Below are 28,000 nucleotides of genomic sequence, written 5' to 3' on the forward strand. Positions count from 1 at the left end.
TTTAATGGGTTATGAGGCAGTGGGAGAACCAGTCTTTCTGCGCACCTTGATCACTAGAGGATGCAGTCTCTCAAATCTCCTTGGGGTATCTTCCAGGAGCATCACCTGGAGGGGTAATTTCTGGGCACAGCCAGTGCAGTTGGCAGGGGTGGGGTCCGACTCATTCTGCTCACAGTCATTTGTCCACCAGGGGTCAAAGTCTGAGAGAGGAAGGGATGTGGAGAAAGCAGATACAGCAGGTGAATCCAGGAGGCTCAGCAATGGAGACAGAGAGGCATAAAAATTTTAAAAGCTCACGGTGATCACCACGGGCGACCGCTGAAAAGGTACGTATCAAACAAGTTAACCCTCAAGAAGGAAACAGAGAGCCTAGCTAGGGGACAGAGGTGGAGAGGGGAGGAAATACTTTTTAACACGTACAAGTATCTCCTAAGTCAAATCAATAACTAATGTCAGTTTGGGGAGCTGTATTTGTGACATGGGGTTGGAGATGCAGTTCTTTCCCAGTTTTCTAACCTGTGACCAACAGGTCTGAACCGGCTACAGCACGTGGGGGAGGGGCAGGCAGGCAGGGTGGTCCCACTGCCAGTGATGCCAGCATTTCTCTGATATCCTACACCCTGGGCTCACAGGGACAAGGTACAAGGCCGGCCCAGGACAGCTCTGGGAAGGAAGAGTGAGAAATGGGTGCAGAGAGAAGGGATGGAGAGGAGAGAGGGCCCATCTGTGGAGTAAAGTAAATGGCCTCTGCTCATCAGCACTCTGTTCCAGTTTGGGGGAGGGGAAAGGGCTACTAACCGTGGCTTCCAGCCCCAAGGACTGCAGGGTGGTGAGAACTAGAACTCCCCACTCAGGCCCTGATTGAGAGCTCGCTGGCTCCCCCACACCCTACTCTGGTGGGTCCTTCTTTGAGGGGTTGGCTCTGTTTCTATGCAGCCTTTCTTGGTTTTCTCTGCGTTCCTTCCCTCTGAGACTATTCTGTTCATAATATTATTTCATTATGTCTTGTTTGCTTTCTGTTCCAGTCTGGGTTTCATCTGTGTTCTCTGAGATATGTGTTTGTGATAGATCTTTAATTTGAATCCAAAATTTTCACCAGATGGTTTCTGATTAAAACCCAATGAAAACCCAATCAGGAGACAGCCTAGAACAAAAGACAACAATCCAATGTGGCTGAAAGGAAATCAGCTCTTTGAGCCAAGAAACAGACGTGGAAACTGACTCAACACAAAACATTTTCTGTAGTGAGCACAAGGCAGGAGTCTGCAGGATAAGGAACACTCACCGGGGAGGGCAGTGCGAGTGCTCAGTGCATCCCAAGCCCGCATCTCCTGCAGACAAACCCTGTGTTTCCTGCAGGCAGCACTACCCACTATTCTCACCCCCGGGAGGAGCACACAGAGACCACTGCGAGCCTCCACGGGCAGCGGAAAACCTTTAGTGGCACCTGTTTTAACGGCACGCTGAGGCTGCAGTTACCCTTTTATTTTCCTTTCTGGAGTATTTTCACATGTTTCTTACTAGAGGTCAACTATGATGAACTCTTGTCAAAACACAACTCCAGGTAATGGACATACAATGAGGCATAAGTCATCGTGTTCAGTCATTCAGTCGTGTCTGACTCTTTGTGACCCCACGGACTGCAGCCCATCAGACTCCTCTGTCCATGGGATTCTCCAGGCAAGAATACTGGAGTGGGTTGCCCTGCCCTCCTCCAGGAGACCTTCCCAATCCAGGGATAGAACCTACATCTCCTGCGTCTCCTGCATTGATAGGCAGATTCTTTACCACTGAGCCACCTGGGAAGCCCCAAATGCAACTTCAGATCAGATCAGTCCCTCAGTCGTGTCCGACTCTTTGCGACCCCATGAATCGAAGCACGCCAGGCCTCCCTGTCCATCACCAACTCCCGGAGTTCACTCAGACTCAGGGCCATCCAGTCAGTGATGCCATCCAGCCATCTCATCCTCTGTCGTCCCCTTCTCCTCCTGCCCCCAATCCCTCCCAGCATCAGAGTCTTTTCCAATGAGTCAACTCTTCACATGAGGTGGCCAAAGTACTGGAGTTTCAGCTTTAGGATCATTCCTTCCAAAGAAATCCCAGGGCTGATCTCCTTCAGAATGGACTGGTTGGATCTCCCTGCAGTCCAAGGGACTCTCAAGAGTCTTCTCCAACACCACAGTTCAAAAGCATCAATTCTTCGGCGCTCAGCCTTCTTCACAGTCCAACTCTCACATCCATACACGACCACTGGAAAAACCACAGCCTTGACTAGACGGACCTTTGTTGGCAAAGTAATGTCTCTGCTTTTGAATATGCTATCTAGGTTGGTCATAACTTTCCTTCTAAGGAGTAAGCATCTTTTAATTTCATGGCTGCAGTCACCATCTGTAGTGATTTTGGAGCCCAGAAAAACAAAGTCTGACACTGTTTCCACTGTTTCCCCATCCATTTCCCATGAAGTGGTGGGACCGGATGCCATGATCTTTGTTTTCTGAATGTTGAGCTTTAAGCCAACTTTTTCACTCTCCACTTTCACTTTCATCAAGAGGCTTTTGAGTTCCTCTTCACTTTCTGCCATAAGGGTGGTGTCATCTGCATATCTGAGGTTATTGATATTTCTCCCGGCAATCTTGATTCCAGTTTGTGTTTCTTCCAGTCCAGCGTTTCTCATGATGTACTCTGCATTTAAGTTAAATAAACAGGGTGACAATATACAGCCTTGATGAATTCCTTTTCCTATTTGGAACCAGTCTGTTGTTCCATGTCCAGTTCTAACTGTTGCTTCCTGACCTGCATACAAATTTCTCAAGAGGCAGATCAGGTGGTCTGGTATTCCCATCTCTTTCAGAATTGTCCACAGTTTATTGTGATCCACACAGTCAAAGGCCTTGGCATAGTCAATAAGCAGAAATAGATGTTTTTCTGGAACTCTCTTGCTTTTTCCATGATCCAGCGGATGTTGGCAATTTGATCTCTGGTTCCTCTGCCTTTTCCAAAACCAGCTTGAACATCAGGAAGTTCACGGTTCACGTATTGCTGAAGCCTGGCTTGGAGAATTTTGAGCATTACTTTACTAGCGTGTGAGATGAGTGCAATTGTGCGGTAGTTTGAGCATTCTTTGGCATTGCCTTTCTTTGGGATTGGAATGAAAACTGACATTTTCCAGTCCTGTGGCCACTGCTGAGTTTTCCAAATTTGCTGGCATATTGAGTGCAGCACTTTCACAGCAGCATCTTTCAGGATTTGGAATAGCTCACCTGGAATTCCATCACCTCCACTAGCTTTGTTCATAGTGATGCCTTCTAAGGCCCACTTGACTTCACATTCCAGGATGTCTGGCTCTAGGTCAGTGATCACACCATCGTGATTATCTGGGTCGTGAAGATCTTTTTTGTACAGTTCTTCTGTGTATTCTTGCCATCTCTTCTTAATATCTTCTGCTTCTGTTAGGTCCATACCATTTCTGTCCTTTATCGAGCTCATCTTTGCATGAAATGTTCCTTTGGTATCTCTGATTTTCTTGAAGAGATCCCTAGTCTTTCCCATTCTGTCGTTTTCCTCTATTTCTTTGCATTGATCACTGAAGAAGGCTTTCTTATCTCTTCTTGCTATTCTTTGGAACTCTGCATTCAGATATTTATATCTTTCCTTTTCTCCTTTGCTTTTCGCTTCTCTTCTTTTCACAGCTATTTGTAAGGCCTCCCCAAGACAGCCATTTTGCTTTTTTGCATTTCTTTTCCATGGGGACGGTCTTGATCCCTGTCTCCTGTACAATGTCACGAACCTCATTCCATAGTTCATCAGGCACTCTATCTATCAGATCTAGGCCCTTAAATCTATTTCTCACTTCCACTGCATAATCATAAGGGATTTGATTTAGGTCATACCTGAATGGTCTAGTGGTTTTCCTAAATAGCCACAGTCAGCTCCTGGTCTTGTTTTTGCTGACTGTATAGAGCTTCTCCATCTTTGGCTGCAAAGAATATAATCAATCTGATTTCGGTGTTGACCATCTGGTGATGTCCACGTATAGAGTCTTCTCTTGTGTTGTTGGAAGAGGGTGTTTGTTATGACCAGTGCATTTTCTTGGCAAAACTCTATTAGTCTTTGCCCTGCTTCATTCCCTATTCCAAGGCCAAAAACTTATGTTGAGTCAAATCCAATTTAAAAGCCTTAATTCTCACAGAAGATAAGGGGCCAAAATAGAGCCCTGAGGCAACATACTATGTTACAATTATACAGCGTTTCGGTTTCCAGAGTACTTGTGAGGGAGGGGGAGGGAAGGGAAGAGAAAACTAGAGAGATCAGCAGCGAGCCCAAAGTGAGTTGTATTTCCGCAGGTAGTGTACTGTTTACTCTTACCATGTAATTATTGAGGAGGCATCACTATTCTGCTTTTACAGATGAGCAAACTGAGAGTGAAGGCGAGAGGAATCACCACCCAAGGGGGCGGGGTGGGAACAGCACAGAGGCTGCTGAGGAAGACAGTGCCGAGGGCTCTAGGGCTTCCTTCTAGGAAGGTTATTCTGCGGCATGACTAGGGTGTCCTGCAAGAGGGAGGCTGGCAAGAGGCAGACCCAGTCATGCTTTGTTTTTGTCCTTTTATTGGGGAGGGAGGAGGTGTACGGTGATGAGAGCGGAAATTTAACAACAGTCTAACTGAGCCAGTGGCCTTGGGAAGAAAGCGGTGATTCCAGAGGCAGTGATGACAAAATCCATGGCTCTCGGCAGCACTGCAGAGACCATCTATACAGGCTGAGATGGTCCAAGAGCTCCTCATTTAAGGGAGACCCTGGAGGGCTGCAAATACTTATTATCACATTTTTCTGCAGTAACATGTCATATTCCAAATGAGTCTGTTAATTATGACAATCATATCAGGAGTGAAGTGCTAGAAGAAATTCTAATTTATACAAAGGTGCTTGGTGGGCTGTGCTTGTGCTTAGTCGCTCAGTCATGTCCAACTCTTTGTGACCCCATGGACTGTAGCCCGCCAGGCTCCTCTGTCCATGGGGATTCTCAAGGCAAGAATACTGGAGTGGGTTGCCATGCCCTCTTCTAGGGGATCTTCCCAACCCAGGGATCGAACCCAGGTCTCCTACACTACAGGCAGATTCTTTACCATCTGAGCCACCAAGGAAGCCCGCTTCATGGGCTAGTAGCAGCAATTCTGAACCTAAGAGTATCAAGAGATTATTTTAACTTTCACTTAATTTAGTTTTATTCTGAGCTTTAGGTATTCTTGGGATTTCCAGGTAGAGATGCTTGAACAGCAGGTGGAGGAAGAAAACCCAGAGAGGAAAAGAAAACAAGAACAGAATACTAAAAAGAGAATTTAAGAAGGTGGCAGAATACAAGATAGAGATCTCTAGACATGTGAACACCAACAGTGGTCTTACACTGCATCTGTGTGTGCTCAGTCGCTTCAGTTGAGTCTGGCTCTTTGCAACGCTATGGACTGTAGACTGCCAGGCTCCTTTGTCCATGGGATTCTCCAGGCAAGTATACTGGAGTGGGTTGCCATTTCCTTCTCCAGGGGATCTTCCTGACCCAGGGATCAAACCTGCATTTCCTGCACTGTAGGCAGATTCTTTACCCACTGAGCCACCTAGGAAACCCTGTTCTTACACTACTAACCATAATCTTTTAAAAACAGAAATGGAAAATGATCTCATTCATAATAACTGGCAAAAAAATTTAACAAAAAAGGTAAAACCATAAAATTTTACTGAAGGATATAAAGTAAGACCTAGATAAATGACTAAATGTCATAAAGATATCAAGTCTTCTAAAAACACATACACATACATTTAATACAACTGGATAGAATTTCATCAGAGTCTCTTATTGGTGAAGGTGGGGATGAGGCAGAGCTGTGACAATTGCATTCTAAAGTTTATCTAGAAAGAAATATGTATGAGAATAACAACAGGCAACAATCCACCACCTGCCAAATTAACTCTAGGAGATGTTTATGTGCCCAAAGGCGACCTGGAGTAACAAAAATGAATTATAAAGTACGGTCACGTTTATAATCTATGGGGAATACACCCCTTAGGCACAGGTACAGTTAGAGAATGTAGTAAGAGCCTCGTGACAGCACTGGGCATGTGGCAGACCCGAGGACCCTCACCTCCGACTGCTCATGGCTCACCTCTGTGCTGGGCAGGAGGGCAGGTCTGGAGGCAAACGGCACTGTTCTGTTCTCTCTGTGTAGATAATATGGACAAGTAGTCCACAGAAAAACAAATACAAATGGCCTAAAAACACAACTGAAAAGACATCCACCTTCAATGATAATTGAAGAAATGTAACTTAAAGTGAGATACCACTTTTCAGTCACTTGACTGGCAAAATGATAACATCCAGGGTAGATGAGCAACACATGTTAATGAAAGTTACACACCGACATAAGTTTATGAAGATAATTTTTTAGTATTTATTAAAATGTAAAATGTCCATGCTTTCTGACCCAGGTATTCTACTTCCAAGAATCTGCTTTACAGAAATAATAGTGAAGTGTTAGTTGCTCAGTCATGTTTGACTCTTTGTGATCCCCTGGACTGTAGTCCGCCAGGCTCCTCTGTCCATGGGATTCTCCAGGTAAGAAAACTGGAATGGGTTGTCATTCCTTTCTCCAGGGGATTGCCCCGACTCATAACAAACCTGGGTCTCCCAGATCGCTGGGAGATTCTTTACCATCTGAAACACCAGGGAAGCCCCACAGAAATAATAGTACATATATATAAAAATATGTGTATATGAATGTCCCAAATCTTTTTTAATAACAGCAAAAAAATCTGGAAACTGTTAAATTAAGCAATACTCAGACAATGGAATAATATAAACTCCTGAAAAATGTGTATTCTGGGTTGAACAGTGTCCCCCCGCTAAAATTTAAGTCCTTCTGGAACCTCAGAATTTGATCATATTTGGAAATAGGTTCCTTGCAGATGTAATTAATTAAAGATGAGGTGATACTGAAGTGGGGTGGGCCCTAAATTCAATCTACATGCATTCTTATCAGAAGAAGAGAGGCTGCATGACGACTCCCAGAGGGAAGATGGCCATACAGAGTTATGCAGCCATAGCTAAGGATGCCGAGGACTGATGGCAACCAGCAGAACCTGGAAGAAGCCAAGAAGGATTCGTCCCTAGAGCCTTTGAGAAGGAGAAGAGCCCTGAAACACCTTGATTTTGGATTTCTAGCCTCCAAAACTGTGAGAAGATTAATTTTTGTTGTTTTAATTCGCCTGACCTTTGGTACTTTGTTACATACAGCAAACTTAGAAACTAATACAATGTTCCTAGCCAAAAATATTTACATAAGCCTTCCTTGTGTGTGAATCAAAAAATATTTTATATTTATAGATACAAAGTATAGGGATCTGCACAGCCATGGAAAAACTCAGAAGGATGGATGTATATTCAAGTTATTACCAGTGGTTGCCTGGGTGGAGGAGTTGGGAGGGGTAGAGGTGAGAGAATTTACTTCATTAAAAATATTTTTTTGGATTTTCCTGGCAGTGCAGGGGTTAAGACTCTGTGCTTCCAATGCAAGGGGCACGGGCTTTATTCCTGGAAGAGAAATAAAGATGCCACATGCCATGTGGCACGGCCAAAAAAAGTTAAAAAGTATATTTTCAAAAATCAAAATCTTAGGTCTTTTTTTTGTCTTCATATATGTTTTATGTATTTTCCAAATAAAAATGTCTTTGGAGGGAATTCCCTGGTGGTTCAGTGGTTAGGACTCTGAGCTTTCACTGCCAAGGGCCCAGGTTCAATCCCTGGTCGGGGAACTAAGATCCTGAAAGCCGTGAAGTACGGTGGGGAAAAAAATAGATACGTGTATATGTAGAACAGAATCATTTTGCTGTACACCTACACACAACATTGTTAATCAATATGCTTCAATTAAAAAAAAAACACATTTTTTGTATGTCTTTGAAGACCATGAAGACTCAAACCGAGAGTATTAACTTTTAATGCAGAGTTTAGTCATCGTGGAAGGCAGGCCCCTGAAGAGGCCCCTGACAGAAGAGGAACCTGGGCCAGGTTGGTGGCCAGCCAAGGAAGAGGGGAGGTGATGCAGAAAAACAATCCCCAGAATGGGGGTAGTTCATACACTCCATCTGAATTAAGGGGAGCTCATGCACTGGAGAAGGAAGTGGCAACCCACTCCAGTGTTCTTGCCTGGAGAATCCCATGGACAGCGGAGCCTGGTGGGCTACCGTCTATGGGGTTGCACAGAGTCAGACACGACTGAAGCGACTTAGCAGCAGCAGCAGCACTTCAAGAGGAAGAGCTACTCTGGACTTCTCTGCAGCCTTTGTCACCAAGGTGGATAAAGAATGTGCTCTTATTTGTTTCAGAAAGGGATTGAGGAATGGCTAAGCAGTGAAGTGACCAGGAGGAGGGGGGCTGTGTACAGTTGGGGCTCCTTTTCCCCTTCTCACAGAATTTCCAACAACAAAAGGAGAAAAGACCAGACTTCAACTTGGCCTCCATCTGTCTGAAAAGGTTTTGTGTGCTGTGTGCTCTGTGAGCAAAATCTCACTCACGCTGGAAAAGAGCCAACAGCACACAGCAGACCATCCCACACCACCCTGGTCCACGGCTTTTCTTCAGTTACCAAACACGCTGCATCTCACTTCTTTTCAGCCCTCCTCGGCGTCTGTCCACTTGTCCTCCAGCACCAAACAGAAAGGAAGCTGGATGGCAATCCCTAACTTTCTTTTGATTTCTAAGGCTTCCTTCCTCAAGGTATCCTCCTTATACTAAAAAAAACAGTTGTGCCAGAGAAGTGAAACTCCACATTATTAGAGTTCGATAAAAGACAGGATCTGGATTCCAAATTTTCACTCTGATCACGGCATCGTTTCACTGTGTGAGATGTCAAAAACAGTCTTGCAGACAAAACACAGCCTTGAAGGTAAGGAGGGCAGAAACTGTAACCTCCCAGGCTTCTCTGTGAGTTGGGCACTCTGCAGAACAGCGGCGAGCCAGGGCCTGTCAGGAGGCTTCCTGGTGCCTGAGAGTTGTTTACAAAGGAAACGCACCCAGGCTGGCTCGCTGTGAACAATCGTAACATACTCTGGAATTTGAAGCGGAGAGTCCTTTTACACAGACTATTAATCTGGCAAAAAGAAAAAAAAAAAAAAAAAAAAAATATATATATATATTTCTTTCCAGGAGCACAAAAACCTCCCTATGGGTAAAAAGGATAGGGAAGAAGAAAGACACAAAGTCAAGGCCAGCTCCACGAGAGCGGGGTGTCGGAGGGGGACTGTTTTGTTCGCTGCTCTGTTGAGAACAGTGCCTGGTGTACAACAGGGTCTCGATACACACTCACTGAATGACTGACTGAATGAATGAAACTTTGACTTTTCAGAAGATTTAACGATAGGATTGGGCTTCCCAGGTGGCGCTAGTAGTAAAGAATTCATCTGCGAACACAGGAGATGCAAGAGATTCGGGTTCGATACCTGGGTAGGGTAGATCCTCTGGAGTAGGAAACAGCACCCCATGCCAGAATTCTTCGCAGGAGAATTTCATGGGCAGAAGAGCCTGGTGGACTACAGTCCATGGGGCCACTAAGAGTCAGACATGACTGAGCACACACACACACACACAACAATAGGATCAAGTCCATCAGGAGAAAAAAAATCAGATGATCTGAATTTGGAGAAAAACCTCAAAATAAGGATTAAATAAATACAATCTCATGATTTCTTAGATGTCTCATATTAGAAATGTACCTAAGAGAAGCCTGCAAAGTCCACAACAAAGCCTCTGTGACATTCACTGGTGCGTGCTCAGTATTTAATCAGGCTATGCTCCAGCAGCTCATTTTGCTTAGCACTTCCAGCTCCCTGGGCATGAGGCAGGGGTGAAGCCTTGACCTTGGCCAGGCCCCCTGCAGGAGTGGCAACAGGCCCAGAGGCACTTTCATACACCATAGGGATGGAAAGAACCCAAGAAATCATTTTGCCAACAGCTCTGCTGTCAGGAAGCAATGCGTATGAACAATTCCAAACTGTAGAGTTCAGCTATTTTTGTAAGTCCTCCTCGTATAGAAATTTGTCTCTAGATGTGAGACTTCAGCTTAGTTAGTCAACCCCCTTGCATATCAGCTCCCTCATCTCTGAAATATTAACATAAAATGTTAACTGCCTTACGTGATTGCTGTGAAGACTGGGGAACACCGGGTGCAGTACATGACACAGTGCCTGGTATACACGCTGTAAGTGCTGGACGGAGCTGTCGTCACTTTACTCTTTTATTTGCAAATAAATAGGTATGAGCACTGGCCTGGACTCTAAGTCTGATTAGAGTCATGAACGATCTACTATTCCCCAAACTCCTTAATACTGGGAGATCCACTTCAACCACCCCTTCAAAGCTCATGGATACGTAACCTTCCAATTATGCAGTACACATACAGAGATGCACCTTCTAACTGTATGTGAGGAACTGACCCAGGCCTTCTCAGGATATATGAGTGTTACAATTAAAAATCAGAAATGCCCAAAGTAAACAAAATAGTTCAGTCTAATAGTCTAGTCAAGGCTATGGTTTTTCCAGTAGTCATGTATGGATGTGAGAGTTGGACTATAAAGAAAGCTGAGCGCCAAAGAATTGATGCTTTTGAACTGTGGTGTTGGAGAAGACTCTTGAGAGTCCTCTGGACTGCAAGGAGATCCAACCAGTCCATCTTAAAGGAAATCAGCCCTGGGTGTTCTTTGGAAGGACTGATGTTGAAGCTGAAACCCCAGTATTTTGGCCACCTGATGTGAAGAGCTGACTCATTTGAAAAGACCCTGATGCTGGGAAAGACTGAGGGCAGGAGGAGAAGGGGATGACAGAGGATGAGATGATTAGATGGTATTACCGACTCAATGGACATGAGTTTGGGTGGACTCCAGGAGTTGGTGATGGACAGGGAGGCCTGGTGTGCTGCAGTTCATGGGGTCGCAAAGAGCTGGACACGACTGAGCGACTGAACTGAACTGAACAGGCTGGAACCTGGCTTGTGTGAGGGCAAAGGGAGCAGGCAGTAAGTGTGATGTGATGGAACGAGTGGCAGACTCAAGTTAAGAAACTAAGGTTCAAGTGCTAGTCTGTCATGTGTGACTGGGTAAGCAAGCTATTCCACCTCTTCCAGCCAGTGTTTCCTCTTCGTAAAACAGAGGCATGGAAGCAACCTAAATGCCCATCAAGAAAGGAATGGAGAGAGATGAGGCACACATGTACAATGGAATATTACTCAGCCATTAAAACGAATCAAACAATGTCATCTGCAGCAACATGGATGGACCTAGAAATCGTCACGCTGAGTGCAGTCAGTCAGAGGAGGAGAAAAACTGTATGATACCCTTATATGGGGAATCTAAATCAAAATGATACAAATAATCTTATTTACAAAACGGAAACAGACACAGATTTACAGAACAAACTTATGGTTGACAGAAGGCAAGATTCCAAGGTAGAGATCGAGAATTTGGGATGGACATGTACACACCACTGTACTTGAAATGGAAAATTCCCAAGGACTTACTGTATAGCACATGGAATTCTGCTCAATGTTATGTAGCAGACTGGATGGGAGGGGAGTGTGGGGGAGAATGGACTCACGTACATGTATGGCTGAGTTCCTCTGCTGTTCACCTGAACAATCTCAACACTGTTAACTGGATACACGCCAATACAAAATAAAAAATTAAAAAAAAAAAAAAACAAAAACAGGAGTATGTACCAGATCAACTCTAACGTTCCTTTTGAGCTCTAAGACAATGATTTTAGGGAAGGATAAAATCCAAGAGGACAGATGGCAGGGTCAAAATGGATATAAAGGTAGAAGGTGGGAGATGGGGGTGGGAGAGTGGGTAAGAACTAAAAATGTAAATGTGAAGGGAAAACTATAGGTTAATAAGAGAAAGGACTGGGACTCTCTGGTGGCCCAGTGGCTAAGACTCAGAGCTCCCAATGCAGCGGGCCAGGGCTTGATCCCTGGTCAGGAAGCAGAACCCACACGCTGCAATTAAAGAGCCTGTGTGCTGCAACAAAGGCCTGGCACAGCCAAACAGAATCAATCAATCAGTGTTTTTCAAAAAAGAGAGAGAAAAGGTTAAGTAAAATAGTAAGTCAAGGTTTCCCTGGTGGCTCAGTGGTAAAGAATCCAGTAAAGAATCTGCCTGCCATGGTTCCATGACTTACCAGCCTTGGATTCTCAGGCAAGTGACCTAATCTCACTGTACTTCAGTGTCTTCTGTAAAACAGACATAAAACCAGAACCTGCTGCCTGGGAATATTGTAAAGATCAAGTGAGCCACCACATGGAAAGCCCTTTGAACAGGGCCTGGCAACTGGCAAGTACTAAGTAAGTCAGCTTAGTTATTTTCTGCTACAGAGTGGGGTGTCTACATGACTCACCAGAGTCACCTCATTCACCCTATGAAGAGGATTCAGGGGCAGGGTTTCCTACCCAAGGCTGAAACCTAGGAAAACAAAACCCCACTTCTGTTGCGTTTGTTCCCTGGGCAGAGTCAAGAGGGAAAGCCACCGGCGGTCAGGAGGAGACCTAACAGCACCGGTGTGGCGCGTCTGGAGTCGCCGCTGCCCCTGCAAGGAGCGTCAGATGGTCGCTGGGGGCACCAGGCAGCCCTTAGGGAAACAGCACGCTGAAGGGCTTTCTGCTGGGGAGCCATGCTCACTTTACATTCTCCTTCTACACTGACTTTGAAGGTACTGCTAAGTAGTCCTAACTGAAAGGCCGCTGCTTTCTGGTACATGACAACAGGAACGATAATTTATGTGTTTTGCTTTTCTGGCCCTCTTCCAGGACCAGCAGTTTGCATTTCTTTTTTTTTTTGGCCTCCCAGGATGTGGGATCTTAGTTCCCTGATCAGGGATCAAACCCATGTCCTTTACAATGGAAGCTTTGAGTCTTAACCACTGGACCCACCGGAGAAGTCCCTGCACTTCTGTTATCTAATTCTCCCCAACATGTTTCCATTCACCCCTTATTTCATTATGCATTCTTAAGCTTCCCTCCAAATGCTATGCAAAATGCTGTTACATGTCTACAGCTTCCCAGAATTATGAGACATAGGAAAATAGGGTAACAAATCTCTGTTTACAAGTAAAAGCAGCTTTGTAGTAGAATCAACAACATTAAAGACCTAAAACCACACCCTTCCAATGCTCTCTCTTTACAAGTGCGCTCTAAGGACTCATTTTATTTTAATATGCAAGGCAAAATATTCATTTGGAGTGGCCAAACAACCTGGCTTGTTGAACCTGGCTTGTTGACAAGACACTGATGTTTCTTGAATTTTTAAACTCTGATACACAGAATGAGCAATCACTGTCCACTGACTATGTTTTCTTAACTCAAGAGTCTGTGGAGATGTAGTTTATAAGATGGAGAGAAAGAAAGTAAATGCCGTGAACCTGGTCCTAAACACTGCGGACTTCCTCCCACGTGCCACAGAGCAGACGAGGAGCTTTGGGAGGCTGGGAGGGGAAGACAGGACGGGGGCCGGTGCATCCGAGGAAGCAGGGCAGGCTGGCCTCACTGACCAGTTTCTCTGGCTTTTTCCCCACGTGCTCTGGACCTCCCTGATAAACAGTTGGAGCTCTGTTGATGACATTTCAAAAATAACCTTCCCAATAAACATTAGAAAGTTAAATCTGGAATTTAAAAGTCTAAATATATGAGTTGATTTAAAAAAAAAAAAAAGACTTATGAGGTGGGGTTTTTGTTTTACAATGTTCCCTTCCTCTGATTTTGATATAATTCTGGAAACCTCTTAAGGATTTCCCAAGTGTACAAAAATAGCTTTCAAAGGAGACCCAAACCAAGTGATGATTTTTATGACTGATTAGGTCTTGGCTTAAAGAGTAGCACTATGATGATAAAGCTTGGTTTCAACTACTAACTTTTTTTTTTGGAAAACAACATTGAAGAGAAGACATACTTCTTCAACAGTTATTTTGAAGCCTAAGGTTTCAGAACATGGTTATACAAAAAGTTCTATAATCCATTTGTGGTGTTAATGTACATATTCCTTCACACAGGCGAATAAGATAAACAGATAAAATAATAGATGACTACAATAAAATCCCCAAATAATATCCCTCTATTCTTTCTCAAAAAGTAAATATCAAGTCTTACTGCATTACACTATTTTCAAAAAAGCAACTCCTCAAATGGTCTATCGGACCAGGAATTCCTGTGCTACCACTGCATTGTTACTAAAGTGTTTCTTAAATTCAACTTATTGGCAAAGTTGTATACTTATGAGCACTATGTAAGTGAATCATGAAACAGAAAAGATTCAACTGAAAGAGAGGGATACACCTAGACAAAAACCTAGCCCAACAGGCTAAGGACTATTAAGGGGTTGGACTCAGATGCTTTCAATAAAGCGATAGCTACTTATTAAAATATCTATTACGGATAGGGACCATAGGAGGGAAAATGGTAAAGATACACTCAAATCCTTTCTATGAGGAAAAACTCTCATCCCCAACATGTGTGTTTAAGAATCAGGGGGCTTGAATTTGACACCAGATGTGTTTCTCTGACAAGTTTCTTCATCCTCGGAGCCTCAGTTTCTCAATCTGCAAAATGGGGTAATAAAACCCATTCACAGAGTTTTACTGAGGATGGAATTAAATGAGACAACACAGCAAAGTGTCTCTCATTAGATGTCAATAAATGTGACCTTCTTTCTCATGACATACTGCCAAGAAAGCTGTATCTAATAAGTAGTGAATATAGTGCTCTACCTGGAAAGGGTCTGTCTTCCTTGCCCCCACGCAGAGGAACTCCCTTATTTTCTGGCATATACTTCTTGGTAATGGGCAAAGACATCAGCCGGATGTGATGGATGAGTGAGCGCCAGGTGTAAGCTCCGGAAAGCACTGGTTCAGGTGCTAATGGGCTGAAAGGTTGAACCACAAAGTAGGCAGTGAGCAAGATTAATCCCAGGGTTATGAAGACCTACAAGGAAAGACAGGAAATGGATTAATAATAGTCCCAGCAAATGAAATACTTTAATGCCAAGGGGAAAAAAAACAAAACAAAAGGCATCTTCTACTATGTCCAATGTGTTTTAAGAACTAATCCATTTTCATAAACAAGCCATTGACATTCACTTCTGAAAGGATTTAAAGCTTGACAACTGTGACAACTGCAAGGCTCACCAAGTTTGTATCACATGGATCAAGGGCCATGTTCACCATTTAAAAATACATGCAAATACAGCTATCCATAAGTACACAGCTTTCACCTACAACATTTAACAGAAGAGTCAAGTTTCCTAATCATATATGGTAACAAAGAGTAAAGGCCAATTGACTCATAGAAAAAACCAAGGTTCAGTGGTGGAATCAGTCAGCAGTAATATCTGGGGAGAATGTTGATGGGTCTGTGCTCTGTCTAAGCTATTTCCAAGTTTTTACCTTGTACATAGCTAGAAGGAGTGGATACTGGGGTGGCCCCCTCTGAGGTTCATTCTTCTCCAGCAGCTGTCTGATAAATTTTTCAATTGCCTTCTCTGACATGCCACACTGATGGCCCGTCTGTCTTACCAAATCAACAGTCTCTGAGAGTTTGTCATAAATGCTGAGCTCATTAGCGGCAAGATCCATGTCTTCCAATGCAGAGTCTCTGAGAGACAGAGAGAAAATAAATGTAAAAAGATGGTTTCTTTAAAGTACTTCCTTCTCAAAGTTACATCCTTTAGAACAGTACTTCTCGGCTACCTGTGGGGAGGGACCAGTTCTGTGTTTTTCCCAATCCACTGCTGACCAATTCTTTTGTAAAACATAATGAATATGTCGAGATAATGTCAAGATGTGGTACAAATTTTTAAGTGTTTCTTAATTGTGGGCTAGTAACAAAAATGGTTTACAGACCAGCATTGGTTCCCAAACACTTTGAGGAATACCAGTTCAGAGCACAAAAACAAATCCTTAATGGGACTCTGAAATGCTAGTGCCCGTCCAAAATGATTTTTTTTTTAATAAATATTTGTCTGTGTTGGGTCTTAGTTGTGACACTTGGGATCTATGTCGTGGCATGAGGGATCTGTTAGTTGAGGCATGTGGGATCTAGTTCCCTGACCAGGGATCAAACCTGGGCCCCCTGCATTGGGAGCGAGGAGTCTTACCTACTGGACCGCCTGGGAGGTCTCCCAAAAGATTTCTGAAACCAATCACAGGAGATCTGCTACAGGTAATTTACTAAAATAAAAAGAAATAGACTATAGAAAGTGTTATTGATCAATTACTTCCTTCCTTTCACATCAAATGAACCTTTTAGCAACATGAGAGGAGGAACTGATCACTGAAGGCAAGATTTACTGAGGAACCTGCTGATATGCTTCGTTCCTGGCTGAGCAAGGATTTCAGACAACACAAAACCACGGCATGGGAGCGCTTCACACTTGGCAGGCTGCAGTCCTCATGCTTTTCTGCAAATAGAATTTTAGACAACAAAGGGCATTTCGTTTGTATTTTACATGTTTTAAAAACCTAAGATCTATATAACTCATTTTAAAATTCAATTTGTGTTCTCACACTTATTTTAAAGCCAGGCCGTTTCACAATGGCCATACAATAAAAGGCAAAAAGTAAAGGCAATATAGAATTCTCCCCGGATCACTTGTAAAACAAAATAAAGCACTTCTCTTTAAAAAGCACTTGGGCTACGGAACAGTGTTCTTCTTCATTTATAGGAGGAAAAAACTTTCCTGGTGGCTCAGACGGTAAAGCATCTGCCTACAATGCGGGAGGCCTGGGTTTGATTCCTGGGTCGGGAAGATCCCCTGGAGAAGGAAATGGCAACGCACTCCAGTACCCTTGCCTGGAAAATCTCATGGATGGAGGAGCCCGGTAGGCTACAGTCCATGGGGTCACAAAGAGTCAGACTTCACTTTCACTTTTTCATAGGAGGAGAAACAGCCCTTGGGATCCATGCTGTCTTCTGTTGGTTGGGAGTTTTGCTGTTGTTGTTTTCATAACGCACAGGGTCCTCTTATTTCACAGACTTCATCCCTAAGGTGTTTCTAACATGGAAAAGCACTAACATGGAACAACTCTATCCCTTCCGTGAGGAGATGCTGCCCTCTGTAGAGCAGAAGAGTCAGGAAGCTCCACAGAGGCAGCGGCCTGCGCTCCACAGGCCAGCACACACCCCAGTACAGCTCCTCCTCGAACAGTGCCCTAGTCCTCAACTGCCTGCACGGCAGGATCACCTAGAGAGCTTTCAGGAATGCTCATACCTGGGCCCCAACCCAAGGCTGACCAAATCAGAGTCAGACTTCGAACAGTGGGTTAACAAACAGGTAACCTAGATTCTGAGGACTGGAGGGGTCCCCCACACATTTTAGGGGACACAATCTTTCTCCAAACTCTCTGCCGTTGCTCAAAGAGTTTTTTTAAAGACCACATAGGGCTTCATTTTAAGATTCAGGTAAAAGGGTGGTGAAAGTCTATTGTGTACTTTCGGGAATTCCCTGGTAGTCCAGTGGTTAGGTCTTGGCTCCTTTGCTGCTGGGGGCTGGGGTTCAATCCCTGGTAGGGAAACTAATATTCCATAATCTGTATGGCATGGCCAAAAAAAAAATAACAGAAAATAAAATGGATATTTTCAACAAATGGTGCTGGAACAACTATATATCCACATGCAAAAGAATGAAGTTGGACACTTCCTTACACTACAGATAAAAATTAATTCAGAATGGATAGAAGACCCAAAACTAGAAAACAAAGGGGGATCTTTGTAACACTGGAGTAGGCAATGGCTTCTTAGACAGGATACCAAAAGCACAAATAGCTAAAGAAAATTAAATTGGACTACATCAAAATTAACAACTTTTGTGCTGCCAATGATACCATCGAGAAAGTAAAATGACAACCTACAGAATGGGGGAGGGTGATGTTATTTGCAAATTATATATCTCATAAGGGACTAAGAGTCAGAGTTCATAAAGAATTCTTAGAACTCAATTATAAAAAGATAAATACCCAACTAAAAATGGGCAAAATATCTAAATAGATATTTCTCCACAGAGGATATACAAATGGCCAAGAAACTCATGAAAAGATGTTTAACCTCATTAGCCATCAGTTCAGTTAAGTTCAGTTGCTCCGTCGTGTCCGACTCTTCACGACCCCATGAATCGAAGCACGCCAGGCCTCCCTGTCCATCACCAACTCCCGGAGTTCACTCAGACTCAGGTCCATCCAGTCAGTGATGCCATCCAGCCCTCTCATCCTCTGTCGTCCCCTTCTCCTCCTGCCCCCAATCCCTCCCAGCATCAGAGTCTTTTCCACTGAGTCAACTCTTGGCATGAGGTGGCCAAAGTACTGGAGTTTCAGCTTCAGCATCATTCCCTCCAAAGAAATCCCAGGGCTGATCTCCTTCAGAATGGACTGGTTGGATCTCCTTGCAGTCCAAGGGACTCTCAAGAGTCTTCTCCAATACCACAGTTCAAAAGCATCAATTCTTCGGCGCTCAGCTTTCTTCACAGTCCAACTGTCACATCCATACATGACCACAGGAAAAACCACAGTCTTGACTAGATGGACCTTTGTTGGCAAAGTAATGTCTCTGCTTTTCAGTATGCTATCTAGGTTGGTCATAACTTTCCTTCCAAGGAGTAAGCGTCCTTTAATTTCATGGCTGCAGTCACCATCTGTAGTGATTTTGGAGCCCAAAAAAATAAAGTCTGACACTGTTTCCCCATCCATTTCCCATGAAGTGATGGGACCGGATGCCATGATCTTTGTTTTCTGAATGTTGAGCTTTAAGCCAACTTTTTCACTCTCCACTTTCACTTTCATCAAGAGGCTTTTGAGTTCCTCTTCACTTTCTGCCATAAGGGTGATGTCATCTGCGTATCTGAGGTTATTGACATTTCTCCCAGCAATCTTGATTCCAGCTTGTGTTTCTTCCAGTCCAGTGTTTCTCATGATGTACTCTTATAAGTTAAACAAGCAGTGTGATAATATACAGCCTTGACGTACTCCTTTTCCTGTTTGGAACCAGTCTGTTGTTCCATGTCCAGTTCTAACTGTTGCTTCCTGACCTGCATACAGGTTTCTCAAGAGGCAGGTCAGGTGGTCTGGTATTCAAGGAAGTGTAAATCAAAACCCCAGTGAAATGCACCTCTCACCCACTGGGATGGCTATAATCAAAAAGTCAGAGAATAACAAGTGCTGGCAGTGGAACTCTTGTACACTGCGAGTGGGAACGTAAAATGATGCAGCAGCTTTGGAAAAGTCTGGCAGTTCCTCAAAAACTCAAATACAGAGCTACCATAGGAGCCAGCAACTCCACTTGTAAGTATGTACCCATGATAATTTAAAACAAATATCCACACGAAAACTTGTTTAAGTCACAGTATTCATAAGAGCTCAAAAATGAAAGCAATCCAAATATCCAAGAAAGGATAACAAAATGGATTTCAATAATATTCATACATCAATAATATCCACAAAATGGAATATTACTGGACAATAAAAAGGAATAAAACACTGACACATACTACAACATGACTGGAGAAGGCAATGGCACACCACTCCAGTACTCTTGCCTGGAAAATCCCATGGTCGGAGGAGCCTGGTAGGCTACAGTCCATGGGTCACGAAGAGTCGGACACGACAGAGTGACTTCACTTTCACTTTTCACTTTCATGCACTGGAGATGGAAATAGCAACCCACTCCAGTATTTTTGCCTGGAGAATCCCAGGGACAGAGGAACCTGGTGGGCTGCCATCTATGGGGTCACACAGGGTCGGACACGACTGAAGCAACTTAGCAGCAGCAGCAGCAGCAGCAGCTACAACATGGATGAACCTTGAAAACATTATGCCAAGTGAAAGAAGATAATTACATGACTGAATTTATATGAAAAGTCAAGGACGGGCAAAATAGAGACAGAAAATATTAGGGGTTGCCTAGGGGAGGGGGTGGGGAGGAATGGGGAGTGACTGTTAACAGATACAAAGCTATTTCCCGGAGTGACAAAAATGTTCAAAACAAATTGTGATTGTTGCGCAACTCTGTGAATAAAAAAATCCCATTGAAGTGTACATCTTAAATAGGTGAGTTTCATGGCATACATAAATTATATCTCAATAAAGATATTTTAAATGTGTATTTATAGAATTTGAACTTATCACTGTTGTAGCATTTACTATACTCACTGCTATGATTTGGCTAAGTCACTTGGCCTATTTCCTCATCCAAAAAGCATGAGGATTGAACCAGAATGTTTTTAAAGTTTCCGCTGCACTCAATATGCCAGCAAATTTGGAAAACTCAGCAGTGGCCACAGGACTGGAAAAGGTCAGTTTTCATTCCAATCCCAAAGAAAGGCAATGCCAAAGAATGCTCAAACTACCGCACAATTGCACCATCTCACACACTAGTAAAGTAATGCTCAAAATTCTCCAAGCCAGGCTTCAGCAATATGTGAACCGTGAACTTCCTGATGTTCAAGCTGGTTTTAGAAAAGGCAGAGGAACCAGAGATCAAATTGCCAACATCTGCTGGATCATGGAAAAAGCAAGAGAGTTCCAGAAAAACATCTATTTCTGCTTATTGACTATGCCAAGGCCTTTGACTGTGTGGATCACAATAAACTGTGGACAATTCTGAAAGAGATGGGAATACCAGACCACCTGATCTGCCTCTTGAGAAATTTGTATGCAGGTCAGGAAGCAACAGTTAGAACTGGACATGGAACAACAGACTGGTTCCAAATAGGAAAAGGAGTTCATCAAGGCTGTATATTGTCACCCTGTTTATTTAACTTAAATGCAGAATACATCATGAGAAACGCTGGACTGGAAGAAACACAAACTGGAATCAAGATTGCTGGGAGAAATATCAATAACCTCAGATATGCAGATGACACCACCCTTATGGCAGAAAGTGAAGAGGAACTCAAAAGCCTCTTGATGAAAGTGAAAGAGGAGAGTGAAAAAATTGGCTTAAAGCTCAACATTCAGAAAACAAAGATCATGGCATCCGGTCCCACCACTTCATGGGAAATAGATGGGGAAACAGTGGAAACAGTGTCAGATTTTGTTTTTCTGGGCTCCAAAATCACTACAGATTGTGACTGCAGCCATGAAATTAAAAGACGCTTACTCCTTGGAAGGAAAGTTATGACCAACCTAGATAGCATATTCAAAAGCAGAGACATTACTCTGCCAACAAAGGTCCGTCTAGTCAAGGCTATGGTTTTTCCTGTGGTCATGTATGGATGTGAGAGTTGGACTGTGAAGAAGGCTGAGTGCCAAAGAATTGATGCTTTTGAACTGTGGTGTTGGAGAAGACTCTTGAGAGTCCCTTGGACTGCAAGGAGATCCAACCAGTCCATTCTGAAGGAGATCAGCCCTGGGTGTTCTTTGGAAGGAATGATGCTAAAGCTGAAACTCCAGTACTTTGGCCACCTCATGCCAAGAGTTGACTCACTGGAAAAGACTCTGATGCTGGGAGGGATTGGGGGCAGGAGGAGAAGGGGACAACAGAGGATGAGAGGGCTGGATGGCATCACTGACTGGATGGCCCTGAGTCTGAGTGAACTCCGGGAGTTGGTGATGGACAGGGAGGCCTGGCGTGCTTCGATTCATGGGGTCGCAAAGAGTCGGACACGACTGAGTGACTGATCTGATCTGATCTAGCTCTAAAATTCTAGGGGTATATGACTATTTCTGGAAGTACAAAATGGTAATATGATACTGAATACACACACTTCTCGCAAGCTGTATATCCTTCTTCCCTGAGATTCTGATGCCATTTCCCGAGATACCAGAAGGATAGTTACTAATAATTTAATGAAGTTTCTACGAGCACATGGCGGGTCTTGGTAATAAGCCTTCTTTTTGTCTTTGCTAAAATCAGTGGTTCTCAACTAGGGGCAACTCTCCTCCCCCTTCCCCCAGGGGTATGTAAAAAGTTTGGAGACATTTGTGATTGTCACACTTCAGGGGTACTACTGGCATCTAGTGGATATGATGTTAATTAAACAACCACAACAAAAAATCTTGTCCCTTTAGGGCAAACTAGCAGAGCAGCTCCCTTGCTAGGATCTGTTGAAAGTCAACCCTCAACACAAGGGTTTGTATTAAAAAAACAAAAACAAAGAACTTGCCCCTTAAAAAACAAACAAACACAAAGTCAGGGTTAAGCATCAAGTATATTCATCTAGACTAAGTGAAATCAGCTGAAGCTTGATGGCAATCCCTTTCTCTCTAGTAAGAAGGTCCAACTCTGGCAGAAATGAGCTTTGCCACAGAGAGAAGTTTCGATGAGTGAGCTCGACTCTTAACAGTGGCTTATACCTGCAAGGGCATAGGCAGAATGACCTACAGAGTTATAAAAATCAAGGTATCATGCAACACCCTTTATACACCGAAATGCCAGAAGCCTGGGAGTGGGACCCAGGTGTGGAAGTTTTCAAACCTCTTTCCTGCTGATCACAGGCACACCCCCAATCAGGAGACACTGCTGTGGAACAGTACTTCTCAAGCAGGTGATTCTGCTCCCCAGGGGATGTCTGGAGACCTTTTCGACTGTCAAAACTGGAGGGGTACTCAACGTTTCCCAATGATTTTTTTCTTCTCCATGCCAACTTCAAAGTCCCAAGAAGAGGGAAACCAAAGGGAACAGAAAGGAAAACCTGGAATTTCTACTTTCTCTCATAGTCACAACTCATGTCTCACAGCAAATCTCCTAGGCTTGTATTTACTTCTGATCTTGAACAAAACAATTTCTTACGTAACAGATTATCATCTTCGGTGGGGTGGACACACATTAGTGCACTTGGCAATAGACTGTGAATGATACATTTTTCTCCAAATAAAGCTATACATCAACACACACAAACAAAAGCTGTAGGGGGCACTACAGCATCTAATGCAGAAAGACTAAACCTCTTACGATGCACAGGACAACTCCCCATGACAGAGAGCTCAAAACGCTAAGAGTGCTGAGGTTAAGAAATCCTGCTTTCAAGAGAGGCCTGGGGGAGATAAGCCAGGGGGCTGTTAATATCTGAAGGATTACTTAAGGAATAGAAGGAGGCAACTGACAACTCTGAAGGGATGGTCTCCACAATTCCTTCTGAGTCTCAGTATAGGAAAACACAGGACAGAGCCATAGCTGGTAGAATGACTCCGACAGAACTCACCAATAAAGACGGTTAAGGCAGAAGACAGGATAAGAGGTCAGACAAAATGTACATTTCTCCTTTATACTGTTTAAAACAGAATTTCTCTATTGATATAAACATGTTCTGAACACTGATACGACATCACCCTGGATGTCAAATCCAAAGCTGTTTCCCCAAATAAACAGCTATACCATCTAGGCAACTCTAAGATGCAATACTGACTCATCTAGTTAAAACACAAAAGCTGTATTCAGAAAGAAAGTTTCAAAAGCCCATCTAAATATTTCCCAATCTTCAACTACGGTAGGAACATACAGAGTACCTAACAATAAATTTTCTTTTTCCACATACTAGGTTCTTTAGTATTATGCTAGCTATGTAGTATGATAATCCATTCTTCAGTGTTATGAATATATTCCATTCTATTTTTTCCAATGATTCTCATTGATTGAAGACGTGTTTCATTAAACCAGGAAAAAAGGTTATCATTGAATTGTAATAAAAACCAAATTCCACATTTAAAGGAAAGATAAATGATAACACATTAAAATGATACAATTTAAAAGAGGAGCAATTTAAAACTGTAATAACTGCTTTAAATTTACAATTAAGGGAATTCCACTTTTTTGTACTCTTATCATCAACGTTCCTCTTTCTGGACATTTCTGCTCATTGTGACTTGAAGAGTCTAGTGTTTTCTTTGCTCTCTGAAAATATACTGTTGTTCTCTCAATTTTTTATTTTGAAAAATTTCAAGCCTCTAGAAAAACTGTAGTAGTACAAAGAATGTTTGTATATCCTTAACTTAGATTCACCAATTGTTAACAAACATTTGGCTATATTTACTTTCTGTCCAACTGTCTTTTTTTTTTTTTACCAGAACCATTTGAAACTTATTAATGTAACACATCATGAAATCACTTCTAAATGTTTCAACATGTACCTCCTGAAAATAAAAGTATTATTCTACATAACCATCAGCATCATTGTCATACTTATTAAAATTAATAATTCTCTAACATTATTTAATATCTAGTCCATGGTCAAGCTTTCAAAAAAAAAAAAAAGAAAGGAAAGAAAGGCCATACAGCTTTGTAGAAATCTAGGCACCAACCAATGATCACATATCACAGTTAGCTGTTATGTCTCGTTGGTCTATTTAAATCTACAACAGATGCTGGTGTTTTTTCTGGCCTTTTATGACACTGACATATTTGAAGCAGGAACCCCCAGATTTTTAAACCTCGCCTCACTTTTTCTAGTTTCTATGGTTTAAAAAAAAAAAAAATTCTTCCTCTCTAGATTTCCAGAGCTTATACTCTTCCTCTTTTCAAAGTTAAGCTCTCAAACAAACAAAAAGTTTCACTTCCTTCTCGTTTCTCAGGTCTGCATTTGTTTCTTTTCCCCTCACACCACCGATACTGCTTTCACTAAGGTCACCAAAGGCTTTCTTCACATGCCAAGTCCAAAGGACACTTTTTCAGTTATCTCTTTGCAGCAGCTGCCATTCCTATCCATTATCTCCCTCAAGTGCCCTCAAATCTTGGCATAATTCTCTTGTTCTCATTCTCTCGGAATGTTGGCATTCATCACGGATGTCCTTGACTGTCTCATTCCCTCCATGGCTTTAGCCACCAGCTTTAGTGATTCCTACATCTCTTCACCAATCTGCTGCTGCTAAGTTGCTTCAGTCATGTCCAACTCTGTGCGACCCCATAGACAGCAGCCCACCAGGCTCCCCTGTCCCTGGGATTTTCCAGGCAAGAACATTGGAGTGGGCTGCCATTTCCTTCTCCAATGCATGAGAGTGAAAAGTGAAAGTGAAGTTGCTCAGTCGCGTCCGACTCTTCTCGACCCCATGGACTGCAGCCCACCAGGCTCTCCTGTCCATGGGATTTTACAGGCAAGAGTACTGGAGTTGGGCGCCATTGCCTTCTCCACTTCTCCAATCTAGAGCTCTCCAAAACTCAAGACCCATCCATCTAATCAGCTACCAGACATCCTGGCCCAAATTTCTTATAGTCTCCTACGTGTTATGTGTCCATACCTGACTTATTATTTTTCCCCTGCAAACGGTTTATCCTACTATATTCCTTTTCTCAAATAATGAAACATCAGTTTTCCAAATTTAAAACCTCTCCTCCTGCTTCCTCATCCCCACCAATGAACCAATCACCAAATCCTCAATTTTATATCCTGTATAGCTCTCACATTCATCACCTCCTCTTTAGCTCTACATTAGTGGCAGTCAAGGCCCTCAACATCCCTCCCATAGACCATCACAAAGATATTTTAATTTCTATAGTTCCAACCCCTTTTCTCCTTTCTGAGCCAGTCTCTACAAATTATTTTTCTAAAACACAAACTGGCTTACATTGCTCATCTATTTAAAGCACTTTAGCACTTTCCTTGACTTCCCACTCCCGGCTAGGGAATAATTTAGCATGGTGGTTAAGAATACCAGCACTGGAGTCAGAAAAAGCTGAATTCAAATACTAGATTCTCCATCTATTGTGTGGCCATGAGACACTGTCTTAACCTCTCTAAAGCCTCAGAGTTTTTATCTATAAAATAAGAATAATTGTGTCTTTCCAACCATGTTGTTAAGCAATTACAAGGTGATATATCTAAAACATTTGTCTTATTACCCAAATTAAATACATAATATTACAATAAGATGAAGGCCAAATTACTTAGCATGACCCACTGGTTACTGCCTATCTGTTCAGTCTCGTTTCCCATTCTTTCCTCACATTCTTTGCTCCCATACTATTTCACACCTTTCTGCTTCTGTACATGTAATTTTCTGTTTACAAAAACTATCCCCCTGTGCTTTATCCAATGAGTGAACACTATTTCTGCCCTTTGAATCTTAGCCCTTCATTTCTGCCCTTTGAACCTTAAACACAACCCTATTACCCTGTATTACATCTATTCCTTGTCTCCTTGCCACAAAACTGTTTCTTGAAAGCAGATTTTTTGGAGAAAATAACAACACAAACTAATAACAGACATGGAAATTTACCTCAGAGATATGGAACCTTATCACTGCCTGTTGAACAATTTATAGAAAACACCTAAAGTAATCATTTTGTTCACAAACTAATGGTTATTTTACTTCTCATTTTTTAAAAATACATCAGCCTAATGAGAGTTTAGGTGAACAAGATAGGAACTTCACACTTGGATTTTTTGTGTGTGTGGAGCTTTAAGTAGCTGTGGAAGAACAGGGATTTGAACTGAGTCTTGAAAACTGTTTTGGTCTGTAGCAGAAAGGGCAAACAGGGCCTGTGGTATTCGAATTGGTGGATGTGAACTTCAGTCAAAACTTCAATGTAGCAAAGCTAAATTTAGGTTAAAGCATGTCCTTCCTTAAAGGGAAACTGTCATAACTCAAACAAGCAAATTTATTAAGGGAGAGATGTCCATGGAAGATTCCACTATGGGAACAACCAAATGAGCAAATAGGAAAAGACAGAAATTATTCTGGAAGTAGTCTCTATTATGAGTGAAAGTGTTAGTCACTCAGTCTGTCTGACTCTTTGCAACCCCATGGACTGTAGCCGGCCAGGCTTCTCTGTCCATAGAATTCTCCAGGCAAGAATACAGGAATGGGTTGCTGTTTCATCCTCCAGGGGATCTTCCTGACCCAGGGATTGTACCCACTTCTCCTGCACTGCAAGTGGATTCTTTATCATCTGAGCCACCAGGGAAGCCCCTATCATGAGGAGAAGGCCAAATGCCTTACAACTGGTGTACTGGCAAATACCAAGTATATGTAGGCTCTTAGACCAGAAAAGAGGTGTGGCTTGCAGGACTAATGATCTTAAAATACTAGGCAACATGAAGCAGGCAAATTTCCTTGTTCTAAATGGAGATTACAAACAGCTCATTTAATCAAGCCAATAAACCAAGTCATATTCCTTTCTGAAATCCGAGATGCCATGTTTATCATATACCAAGATCACATTTAAAAAAAAAAAAAATTCCTTCCCTAACAATTATCAGAAAAAGATGTTTCGGAGTGGGGCGGGAAATCTACTGTAAACATTCAAAAAAAAAAGACAAATCTGAAAGGGCAATGAAATATAGACTTTGCTAGGACCGCTGTTTTGGTCATATTGTGACCCCGCGAAACAAGTTCATTTAGGGCGGAACTCTCGGAAAAAAGGGAGAAGTCTTAAGAAAGTTGACCCCGGGGAGTTGGTGAAGGGTGCTGTCAGTCCGCAAAACGCCAAAGGCTCAAAGAAGAGGTCAGCGCAGGGGCACGAGTTGCACTGGCGCGGAAAGGTGGGCTGCGCGAGGATTTTACAGACGGGTGCGGCGACAGTGTTGTCACGAAGCTGCCTCCCCCCTCCCGGCCTCGGGCCCCAATCACTCACACGCTGAGCCCGCGCCCCCTCGGGCTCCTCCCGCCTCGGGGACAGCAAGCCTCCGGGCGAGGAGGATAGGCCGACAACTTCCTACTTCCGGGCGCGCGACCCGGAAGCAACTCCACAGGCGAGGCAGCGCTTCTTCTTCCCGCCGGAAGCTTCCGCCAGAAGTAGATCAGGCGATGTCTCGGAGAACTTGGGAACTATCACGAGATCTGGAGAGTTCGGCTTCTTGCTCCCCCTGGCGGCCAGTTCTTCCCTCTCGGTCTTCTTCAGTCCTTGCTGGCTGTCTCTTTGTGAGTCAACAATTACTCTCTGCCAGACATTACAAAGGGAGAGGGCAATGGCACCCCACTCCGTACTCTTGCCTGAGAAATCCCATGGATGTAGGAGTCTGGTAGGCTGCAGTCCATAGGGTCGCTAAGAGTT

General features: G+C 43.1%; 1 protein-coding gene across 5 annotated transcripts in view; it reads right to left on the reverse strand.

Annotated features, from left to right (window-relative positions):
- C23H6orf89 (chromosome 23 C6orf89 homolog) overlaps window positions 1-27,720 on the reverse strand; it is a 40,916-nt gene extending 13,196 nt beyond the window's left edge. Inside the window, exons 1-6 of one of the 5 annotated variants that reach the window (XM_070361031.1) lie at window positions 27,581-27,715; window positions 16,383-16,484; window positions 16,182-16,254; window positions 15,472-15,679; window positions 14,797-15,010; window positions 46-200 (exon numbers count right to left, since the gene is read on the reverse strand). In XM_070361031.1, the coding sequence (XP_070217132.1) occupies window positions 46-200; window positions 14,797-15,010; window positions 15,472-15,660 (558 nt within the window). In that variant the 5' untranslated portion in view covers window positions 15,661-15,679; window positions 16,182-16,254; window positions 16,383-16,484; window positions 27,581-27,715. Of the gene's footprint in view, window positions 1-45; window positions 201-14,796; window positions 15,011-15,471; window positions 15,680-16,181; window positions 16,485-27,580 lie in introns of those variants that run through there. The other 4 variants (XM_005907731.3, XM_070361032.1, XM_005907730.3 and 1 more) reach the window with 4 other exon arrangements.
- Between the last annotated feature and the right edge of the window lie 280 nt (window positions 27,721-28,000).

Source organism: Bos mutus, chromosome 23, assembly GCF_027580195.1.
Source record: "Bos mutus isolate GX-2022 chromosome 23, NWIPB_WYAK_1.1, whole genome shotgun sequence".
NCBI lineage: Eukaryota > Metazoa > Chordata > Mammalia > Artiodactyla > Bovidae > Bos > Bos mutus.